The sequence below is a fragment of the Chanodichthys erythropterus genome, chromosome 15, assembly GCF_024489055.1.
Source record: "Chanodichthys erythropterus isolate Z2021 chromosome 15, ASM2448905v1, whole genome shotgun sequence".
NCBI lineage: Eukaryota > Metazoa > Chordata > Actinopteri > Cypriniformes > Xenocyprididae > Chanodichthys > Chanodichthys erythropterus.
The window spans coordinates 12,263,718-12,275,315 of NC_090235.1; the positions used below are offsets into that span (position 1 = coordinate 12,263,718).

At 35.6% G+C, this 11,598-nt stretch overlaps 2 protein-coding genes across 3 annotated transcripts; both read left to right on the forward strand.

The window, feature by feature from the left end:
• Positions 1–359: 359 nt before the first annotated feature.
• On the forward strand, positions 360–5,734 carry oxsm (3-oxoacyl-ACP synthase, mitochondrial). The gene is made up of 3 exons (XM_067411912.1): positions 360–427; positions 1,427–2,449; positions 3,690–5,734. The coding sequence occupies exons 2-3, from the start codon at positions 1,470–1,472 to the stop codon at positions 4,090–4,092; spliced, it is 1,383 nt and encodes a 460-aa protein (XP_067268013.1). The 5' UTR covers positions 360–427; positions 1,427–1,469; the 3' UTR covers positions 4,093–5,734.
• A 2,167-nt stretch (positions 5,735–7,901) lies between these two features.
• cfap20 (cilia and flagella associated protein 20) lies at positions 7,902–11,227 on the forward strand. 2 transcript variants are annotated; one of them, XM_067412248.1, is made up of 6 exons: positions 7,902–8,243; positions 9,307–9,386; positions 9,470–9,581; positions 9,664–9,852; positions 10,889–10,999; positions 11,070–11,227. In XM_067412248.1, exons 1-6 carry the CDS (start codon positions 8,160–8,162, stop codon positions 11,073–11,075), a joined length of 582 nt encoding a protein of 193 aa, XP_067268349.1. In that variant the 5' UTR covers positions 7,902–8,159; the 3' UTR covers positions 11,076–11,227. The 2 variants fall into 2 exon arrangements, with proteins under 2 accessions (XP_067268349.1, XP_067268350.1); XM_067412249.1 differs by having other exon boundaries at positions 11,073–11,227.
• Positions 11,228–11,598: the final 371 nt, after the last annotated feature.

Sequence of the window (11,598 nt, forward strand, 5' to 3'; positions counted from 1 at the left end):
AGTGCTATAATTTAACAAAAGGCTGCAAATATTTCAGTATATTTATCAAGAACTGCATGTAATTTTTGCTGTTCTCGTTGCATTTACACGGCTTTAACCAGCAGATGTCCTCAAAGTACTGAATTTAGATTAATCTTACTTACATCTCCTCAGTGTTATTAATAACAGGACTGCTTATTTTTATAATTTCATAATATAGATAATCTAATAAAATGTATTAGTACAATTACAAATTATTTTAATATTCCTATTTAAGTCAGATAATTTGGTGAAGAATTTGTAAATCGTGACTTCTGATAAGGATGTATTAAACGAGGACTTTTAGCACCAAGTCTGGAGACTTTTATTATAGAAGTCACCAAGAACCGGAAGTCCGTCACTCTCTGCTCTGTTTACATTATCCCCTGCTGAATCCACGTGAAAGAGAGTACGTATTTGAATTTAATTGCATTTAGTTAGTAAATCTGCGTGACATTTAATTAAGTTTAGTCAAGTCGATGGAAGACAATTTGTGCGTGACCATATTAAATCCATAGAGCTGAGTAAATGGAGCAAGATTGTGTGTTATGATCTTCCAAGGTTATTCTTTTCCTGTCAGAAATAAAATATTTTAAATATTTTACATTTTTTAACATTTCAAACATGTTTGAAAAACAATATAAACAATATAACATGCTATATTTCATCTTAACCTATTTTAATATATATATATATATATATATATATATATATATATATATATATATATATATATATATATATATATATATATATATATATATATATATATATATATATATATATATATATATATATATATATATATATATATACTGTATATATATATATACATATACTGTATATATATATATATATATATATATATATATATATACTGTATATATATATATATATATATATATATATATATATATATATATATATATATATATATATATATATATATATATATATATATATATATATATATATATATATATATATATATATGTATATATATATATATATATATATGTATGTAAGTTATAACTTTTTGTGATGTGCTTAAAATTATATAATGTTAAGACATTAATCTTGCTACACAACATTTTGACAGATGTATAAGTTTTAGAGATGTACATTTTAGATTGGATTTTAGTCAAATATATGTAGAATAAACAAGAACACACATAATAATAAGAAATTATTATGTTGTTAATGTGTATATATATTCAGTATATGTGTATGTGTTAAGTTTTCACTTTTCAGTCTACTTCTTGTTGTGTTGAAACAATTGTATTAAATTAGAAAAAATGCAAAACAGAAGAATTTTCATGGTGTTTTATCCTGATGATTTACTATGATATGAGGCATAAAATTAGGCAGCAGTAATGTTAATGAACTTCTCTTTTTGTTTTTTTTACAGTGAAGATTTGATGTAGCCTCGATCTTCCCAGGACAGGTCGATCATGGTCACAATGTCCCTGAGATGCCGTCAGAAGATGTTACTGAGACTTTACGGTGCGTCTCTTTCCAGTGTGAAGAGCTGCATGTGTTTGCGACACTCTAGCAGAGCCGCTCAGAGTCACAGGAGGGTGGTGATCACCGGCATCGGACTCGTCTCTCCCCTCGGAACAGGAAGTGCTCTGCCTTGGCAGCGTCTGATTGGTGGAGAAAGCGGTTTGGCAGCTCTGGACTCAGAGGAGTATAAAACAGTGCCATGTAAGGTGGCGGCTCGCGTGCCGAGAGGAGATAAACCTGGAGATTTCAACGAAGAGATGTTTGTATCCAAAGGAGAGATAAACAGCATGTCTCCAGCCACGGTTATGGCCGTCGGTGCCGCCCAACTGGCTCTGGAGGATTGCGGGTGGTTTCCCAGAAGCCCTGAGGAGCAGCTGGACACTGGTGTGGCGGTCGGCATGGGTATGGTGTCTCTGGAGGAGATCGCTCGGACGGCCTCGGCCTTTCATACGCGCGGCTACAGCAAAGTCAGTCCGTTTTTCGTGCCCCGCATCCTGGTCAACATGGCCGCAGGGCACATAAGCATCAAACACAAACTAAAGGGTCCGAATCACGCCGTTTCCACCGCATGCACCACGGGCGCTCACGCTATCGGGGACGCGGCCCGTTTCATAGCTCACGGTGATGCTGCGGTGATGCTCGCCGGCGGGACGGAGGCCTGTGTCAGCCCGCTGTCCATAGCCGGCTTTGCTCGGGCTCGGGCCCTCAGCACCAACTGGAACCAGGAGCCCAGACTCGCCTCACGCCCGTTTCATCCGGACAGAGAGGGGTTTGTGATGGGGGAAGGGGCGGCCGTGCTCGTTTTAGAAGAGTACGGACACGCCGAGCAGAGAGGAGCGCGGGTCTACGCCGAGGTCATGGGTTACGGCCTCTCTGGAGACGCCAGTCACATCACTGCACCCACCGCAGATGGAGACGGAGCCTTTCGGTAATACCGTCACCTGTTAGCATGAAAATAAACTTATTTGTAATCTAGAATTTTTACATAACATAACATAGCATAACATTGCATGCAAATAAACATTTATTTGTAATATAGAATTTTTATAAAACATAACGTAGCTTAGCATAACATAGCATTGCATAGCATAACATAGCTTAGCATATCATAGCATAGCATAACATGCAAATAAACATTTATTTGTAATCTAGAATTATTATATAACATAACAGCATAACATAGCATAGCATAACATATCTTAGCATAACATAACATAGCTTAGCATAACATAACATATCTAAGCATAACATAACAGCATAACATAGCTTAGCATAACATAACATAGCATAACATATCTTAGCATAACATAGCATAACAGCATAATATAACATAGCATAACATAGCATTACATAACATAGCATAACATAGCTTAGCATAACATAACATAGCATTACATATCTTAGCATTACATAGCATAGCATAACATATCTTAGCATAACAAATCTTAGCATAACATAGCATAACAGCATAATATAACACAACATAGCATAACATAACATAGCTTAACGTAACATAACATAGCATTACATATCTTAGCATAACATAGCATAGCATAACATATCTTAGCATAATATAACAGCATAACATAGTATAACATAACATAGCATAACATAGCTTAACATAACATAGCATTACATATCTTAGCATAACATATCTTAGCATTATATAACAGCATAACATAGCATAACATAACATAATATTGCATAACATAGCTTAGCATTACATATCTTAGCATTAAAATAACATACATAGCATAACATAACATAGCTTAGCATAACATAACATAGCATAACATTGCTTAGCATAAAATAACATAGCATAACATAACATATCTTAGCATAATATAGCATAATAGAACATAGCATACCATATCTTAGCATTACATAGCATAACATAGCTTAGCATAACATAACATAACATATCTTAGCATAACATAGCATAATATAACATAGCATAACATAGCTTAGCATAGCATAACATAGCTTAGCATAACAACATGGCATAACAGCATAGTGTAGCATAACATAGCTTAGCATAGCATAACAACATAACATGGCATTGCATAACATAACATTCAAAATATTTGAAAAAGAAAAGAAAAGTACTGTGCATGTTGATTGATGTGGATAATAAGAAAAGAATATAATAATAATTATATATATTTCAGGTGCATGTCTGCTGCTCTGCGTGACGCTGGTGTAAGCGCTTCAGACGTGACGTATGTCAACGCTCACGCCACCTCCACACCACTGGGAGACGCTGCGGAGAACGCAGCCATTAAAAGACTGTTTCAGAAGCATGCATACTCGCTGGCCGTGTCCTCCACTAAAGGTGCCACAGGTCATCTGCTGGGAGCGGCCGGTGCGCTGGAGGCGGCGTTCACTGCCCTCGCCTGTCACCACGCCACCCTGCCTCCCACCCTCAACCTGGACCGGACCGAGCCAGAGTTCGACCTAAACTATGTGCCCTGCACAGCGCAGCCCTGGAGCGCCAGCGGCCGCAGAGTCGCTCTCACAAACTCATTCGGCTTCGGTGGAACAAACGCTTCTCTGTGTCTCGCAAGCGTGTGATCACACTGTTGATCAGATCCACTGGTGTATCAGTGTAACACTGACCTGTGTGTGAATCAGTAAGAGCTTCCAAACACTGATCCATCAGAATGATCCATTCTGCTTACTGCACACTGCATACTATCTTAATACTACACTGTATACATACAATAACAAATAAACAAACAATAGTTCATTTGTTGTCACATGACCTCATTGAGTTGCTTGTTTAATTAAATGCATTTAATTTAATTAAATAAGTGTGGTTAAGAACTTTGTGTGAATTTAATTTAGTAAATTAGTTAACTAAGGATGACAATCAGTGCATGAATTAATGCATAAAGCTGAGTAAATAAACCTTCATATTTTGAATCTTTCAAGGTTATTCTTTGTTTGAAAGCATATTGTCAGTAAGAAAATATTTTCAATTTAAAAAAAAAAAATAATTAATGTAATTTTTTAGTGCTGTTAAATTGATTAATCACATATAACAAAAGTTTGTAAGTGTGTACATACACTCGCCTAAAGGATTATTAGGAACACCTGTTCAATTTCTCATTAATGCAATTATCTAATCAACCAATCACATGGCAGTTGCTTCACTGTATTTAGGGGTGTGGTCCTGGTCAAGACAATCTCCTGAACTCCAAACTGAATGTCAGAATGGGAAAGAAAGGTGATTTAAGCAATTTTGAGCGTGGCATGGTTGTTGGTGCCGGACGGGCTGTTCCGAGTATTTCACAATCTGCTCATTTACTGGGATTTTCACGCACAACCATTTCTAGGGTTTACAAAGAATGGTGTGAAAAGGGAAAAACATCCAGTATGCAGCAGTCCTGTGGGCAAAAATGCCTTGTTGATGCTAGAGGTCAGAGGAGAATGGGCTGACTGATTCAAGCTGATAGAAGAGCAACTTTTACTGAAATAATCACTCGGTACAACCGAGGTATGCAGCAAAGCATTTGTGAAGCCACAACACACACAACCTTGAGGCGGATGGGCTACAACAGCAGAAGACCCCACCGGGTACCACTCATCTCCACTACAAATAGGAAAAAGAGGCTACAATTTACGCAAGCTAACCAAAATCGGACAGTTGAAGACTGGAAAAATGTTGCCTGGTCTGATGAATCTCGATTCTGTTGAGACATTCAGATGGTAGAGTCAGAATTTGGCGTAAACAGAATGAGAACATGGATCCATCATGCCTTGTTACCACTGTGCAGGCTGGTGGTGGTGGTGTAATTGTGTGGGGGATGTTTTCTTGGCACTCTTTAGGCCCCTTAGTGCCAATTGGGCATTGTTTAAATGCCACGGCCTACCTGAGCATTGTTTCTGACTATGCCCATCCCTTTATGACCACCACGTACTCATCCTCTGATGGCTACTTCCAGCAGGATAATGCACCATGTCACAAAGCTCGAATCATTTCAAATTGGTTTCTTGAACATGACAATGAGTTCACTGTACTAAAATGGCCCCCACAGTCACCAGATCTCAACCCAATAGAGCATCTTTGGGATGTGGTGGAAAGGGAGCTTCATGCCCTGGATTTGCATCCCACAAATCTCCATCAACTGCAAGATGCTATCCTATCAATATGGGCCAACATTTCTAAAGAATGCTTTCAGCACCTTGTTGAATCAATGCCACGTAGAATTAAGGCAGTTCTGAAGGCGAAAGGGGGTCAAACACAGTATTAGTATGGTGTTCCTAATAATCCTTTAGGTGTGTGTGTGTGTGTGTGTGTGTGTATATATAATATAATATAATATAATTTTTTTTATATATATATATATATATATATATATATATACACACACATTACAAACTTTTATGTTATAGGTGATTAATCGCGATTAATCGATTTGACAGCACTATTTAATATTTAATTTAATGGCTTTATTAAAAATATTTCTTTTTAAATAATTTTTATATATATATATGTATGTGTGTAAGGGGTGTCGAATTGATTAATTGCGATTAATCACAATTAACAAAAGTTTGATTACATAATATATCTGTGTATATATATTTGATTTATATATATTAAATATATGTGTGTATATGTTTAAATATAATATGTATAATATATACATAAAATAATATATATACAAATTTTAGGTAAACAAACTTGTTAGATGCGATTAATCATATCTAACAAATAGTTTGTTTACATAATATGTGTGTATTTATATTATTACACACACACACACACATACATATATATATGTCTGTGTTTAATAAAGCTGCAAAAATGTCAACAATTCTGTGTTTTTATGGGGTGCTGTGTGTACATTAATGAGGAAAAAAAAATGAACTTTAATGATTTTAGCAAATGGCTGCAATATAACAAAGAGTGAAAAATTTAAGGGGGTCTGAATACTTTCTGTACCCACTGTATGTATATGCGTCAGGTCTTAAAGTGACAGCAGCCTAATATATCTGCTGCCAAATCTCTATATAGCAGTTTTTCCCCATTTTGTCGATGTCAAAATTGTGGTCATTGAAAATGCTGATTGGCTTGTAACTTTAGAAAACTACTTGCCACAGTGGCTGGTGAGCAAAAAAGTTAATGTCAAGCCCTGTACAGAACATACTTTTTAGCACTCACAAAGTAAGTACTTATTTAAAATAAGTTCCTTAAGATAGTATGCGATTTTCAGATGCAGCCCACGTTTATGCTTGTTTTTGGATCCAGAGATGCTGTACTATTTCATAAGATGAATAAAAATGCCTCCTACAGTATAACAGTGATCCATGTTCTGCCTGGTTTCATGAGAGCTGTGGTCAAGAGAATGGTATCTGTGATGATGATGGTTTCATGTGCAAAGACTGTGTTTGAAAGACGTTTTCATCACACGCACACACTAGTGATATCAGTTTTCAATTTTGAATGTGAATTTTTGTAATTTGCACATTTTGTTCTAAATGTGTTTTACACACACACACACACACACACACACACACACACTCACCACTGACATCCATTCACTGATCTATGCTGTTCCAAAATTGACTTTTTTAATTGCACATTTGAATATGTGGGTTTGCACCCAAAATGAGTTTGTGTATGTTTGTTTAATGCAGTTATGTGGCTGTATAAGCAATTGTGTTTTAAAATTAAAATTGATGATAAATTATTATTTCCCTTTGCAGTTTGATTGGCCCATTTTACCTGAAACTGCTCATGTAAAAAAAGTTGGCACAGCTGATGTTTCAAGAACTGTAGGGCCTAAATAATTATATTTTATTACATAATCTCAACACAAAATTATCAAAAACAGTCATTATTAATTATAAAAACACATGGAAAAGGCATAGGCTATATGGTATTGTATTATTGTCCCAAGCGATTTACCAAAAAGTGGCCCAATTTAGCTTTACCAATTTACCCTACACACAGACGCATATTTTATATATATATATATCGATTTGACAGCCCTTATATATATATATATATATAAATATATATATATATTTCAGAACGAAGTCTGAGATGTTAAAAATCATGGCTGACATTGCTTCTGTTTTTTTTTTATATAGTAAATTGCAGATTTATGTGGTAAACTACATGTTTTGACAAATGTAATATGTCATCCAGAGTGTGCAGAGACAGTATTGCATGCTAATCCGAATACAGTCATATCTAGCATTTTCATTAATTTATAATGAAATTACTAATTTTATTAATAAAGAACAGATGTTTTATTCACTGTATATTAGTTGATTGTTTTATTATAAGGCTCTGTCACATCAGCAGCGTGGGACTGGGACACCCCGTTACTATAGCAACAGCCGTGTCAACATTAAAGGGTCCGACGTGACAACCAGATCACGTCACGTCACCTAGCAACTCCCAAATAAACTCCGAAAAACATCGTCGGTGTCGCTGCTCGGGATTAATCGGTTCAGACGCGACATTTAACGCGTTATAAAGCACTTTAGTTCTCATAACTGATGTATAAGTAGGTTTAGTGTTTGTCAGGCGGAACCCGAGATCTGGAGCGCAGCGATCCAGCCGGACGCATTCAGAGCAGAATAAACAGTGTATGGTGTGATTTTATTTAAAGTAAAGCTGCAGGATTATGTTCAAAAACACCTTCCAGAGCGGGTTTCTGTCCATCCTCTACAGCATCGGCAGCAAACCCCTGCAGATATGGGACAAAAAGGTGAGCAGACGGTGGAAATGATGTGAGATTGGCTCAGCTAGCTCAGATGTTGCTAATAGACAGCTAATTTACAGAAATGACGTTTAGGTTATAATTGACGTTATCATTTACATTTAATCTAAAGTAGCCTAAATATGAAAATTAGGACCTGGATAACATTATACGCGTTCTCGCCAAAAGTACTATGGTATTACCATGGTAACACTATTGGTTTTGAACATGACCATAATAATGTTGTGGCATTTTTCAAGTACCATAGAGTAATTTATAAATACTGTAGGATATGAATATGATCCTCACTTAGTGCCCTGGTATTTTCATCTGCTTTTGTGTAAATAGACACACCTACTCACACACACTTACTCTCATACACACATTATACACACTCACTATACACTCACACACACACACAAACACACATTATACACATTACACACTCACTATACACACTCACATTGTTCACACACACATTATCACATTCACACATACACTTACACACACTCTCACTCACACACGTACACACACACTTGCACACTCACTCACACACGTACACATACATACACACACTCGCACGCACTCACTCACACACTCACTCACTCACACTCTTACACCCCCTCACACACGTACACATACATTCACTCACACACGCACTCACTCAATAAAACTCTTATACACACACACACACACACACACACACACACATGTACACATACACTCACACACACACACACACGTAAACACACACATATTAATAGTTTGAGTTAGTCATTTTATTAATTTCTGTTTTCATTATTTTATTACATGAAGTTGTAAATGAAATGAGAAATGTTTAATATTATATGTTATATGTATGTATAGATTATATATATAATATATATATATATATATTATACAGCTCTGGAAAAAATTAAGAGACCACTCCAAATTCAGAAATCAATGTTAAGTGGTCTCTTAATTTTTTCCATAGCATATATATATATATATATATATATATATATATATATATATATATTATATTTCTGTTTGAATGATCTAAAGGAAAGAGATGTTTCTGTTCTTGCAGGTCAGAAACGGACACATCAAGCGCATCACAGACAATGACATCCAGTCTCTGGTGCTGGAGGTGGAGGGAACGAATGTCAGGTGAGTGTGTGACCATCCGTTTGTCTGATCCTGATCACATGATCATCATGATCTGGCCTGATCCGTGTGTCTGCTCTCCACAGCACCACCTACATCACGTGTCCCGCAGACCCCAAGAAAACCCTCGGCATCAAACTGCCCTTCCTCGTCATGATCATCAAGAATCTCAAGAAGTATTTCACATTTGAAGTTCAGGTAGGGATGTGGTGATATTTCAATTCATGCCATTAAAAATGATCCAGCACACATGATGTATATCACATGACTGTGATTTCAGGTGCTGGATGATAAGAATGTGCGGCGGAGGTTCAGGGCGAGTAACTATCAGAGCACGACGCGCGTGAAGCCCTTCATCTGTACGATGCCCATGAGGCTGGACGACGGCTGGAACCAGATCCAGTTCAACCTGTCAGACTTCACGCGCCGAGCGTACGGCACCAATTACATCGAGACTCTCAGAGTGCAGGTGAGCTCATGAAAACACACGCAGGTCACATGTCAGCCCAAAATCAGGAAGAATAAAATGAGAAATTGCATCTATTTTAAGACTAATATGATTTTTTTTGAACCGTGACATTTTCATGACATTTAAACCTAGATGTGCTCTATTGCTAGACTTAAGATTACAGTTGATTTATTGTTTATGACACTGACAGTAAAAAGTATTGTAATAATACAACATTATATAATATAATAATTGGCCTAAATTAAACAGTTTAACATTATTAAAGTATTATATAACCATGATATAAAAATTCTTTACAATTTCAATAATACACACTGTATATACATTTATATATACACAATACAAATGGACAGTTGAGTTTAGTTGTCTTCAAAAGAATATTATTTATATATATTTTGAAGACAAATATGTTCAAAAATATTTTTATATATTTATTTTATCAAATAAAATATCTAAAATATATTCTGTACATAAATAAAACAAATATATAAAATATTTGTGTATATGTGTACATAATTAAAATTGTAAAAAATATATATTTATGTACAGAATATATTTTAGATATTTTATAAAATTTATTTGATTAAATACATTTATAAATATATATTTTTTTTTTTCTCTGTAATTGTGGGGTGCAATATGACTTGGACATGTTCTTGTTTCTGATATTTCTGTTTTTTAATATTTATATTGAAAGAATGATTAACTGTTCAGAGCTTTTAAAATCTGCCAAATCATCAGCAAAAATTACAGTAATTCTGCTTCTAATGTCAGTCTTTAGCAAATATCGGTATAGATCTAGGATAATTCTGGTAATACATGTGCATCCTTAGATTCATTACCAAACAAGAGACATCAGCGAGTTAGCAATGAAGTATGATATTTGAGAAAATGTACACAAACAAACATATTGCATATGACATTTGTGTGTCCTGAGGTCAATGGGAACTACATTATAAATGCTGGTATTAGAAATGGCTTGACATGAAAGCTGCCAGACTGTGATTTAGATGATTAACGGGTTCTTGTCTTTCAGATTCACGCAAACTGTCGCATCAGGAGGGTTTACTTCTCTGACCGGCTGTACTCAGAGGACGAGCTCCCCGCTGAATTTAAACTCTATTTACCAGTACAAAACAAAGCAAAGGTGAGCTGCTAAAGTGCAAGCTCAACGTTTCTATATGGTTGTGTATTAATGTTGTGTATCTTCTCCACAGCAGTGACGCAGCAGACGGGATTCCTTCCTTTCCTCCCTCTGTTTTATCTGCACATGTTCATACTGGACGGATTTCTAGTGGCCCGATCTTTTTGTTGTTTTTCAAGTGTTGTTTTGGATCTGTGTGATTGGTTTCCATCTGCTAAATAAATATTTTATATGCACAAAGTGAAATCTGTTTGATTGTCTTCTCCATATTTCATACACAACTAGATATGCTGGTGTCTTAAAAGATTTATTCAACTGGAACATGATCTGCCAAAAGCGCACAAGAAAAAAACATAACGTCTTCAGTTACAAACTTTGGCTTTCACAGGAAAAATCTGTGAATCTCTCAAATGTTGTAGGAAGGTACTTTAAACTTAATCCAGAGACAAATGAATCTGTTCTCACACCTTATTGCAGCAGTTACAATAGAATAAAGTGAATTCACATCTTGGTATTATCATAACCACAGTGAATTATGAGTCAACCTAAAGTGTTATCTACATCAATAAAACATTGTGAGAAAAAAAGACAATATCATAGAT

Coding starts and splice junctions, on each gene's coding strand:
- cfap20 (XM_067412248.1), top strand. CDS start 8,160: ATGTTCAAAAACACCTTCCAGAGCGGGTTTCTGTCCATCCTCTACAGC. Junction 8,244..9,306: donor TGCAGATATGGGACAAAAAG/GTGAGCAGACGG, acceptor CTGTTCTTGCAG/GTCAGAAACGGACACATCAA. Junction 9,582..9,663: donor ATTTCACATTTGAAGTTCAG/GTAGGGATGTGG, acceptor CTGTGATTTCAG/GTGCTGGATGATAAGAATGT.
- oxsm (XM_067411912.1), top strand. CDS start 1,470: ATGGTCACAATGTCCCTGAGATGCCGTCAGAAGATGTTACTGAGACTT. Junction 2,450..3,689: donor GATGGAGACGGAGCCTTTCG/GTAATACCGTCA, acceptor TATATATTTCAG/GTGCATGTCTGCTGCTCTGC.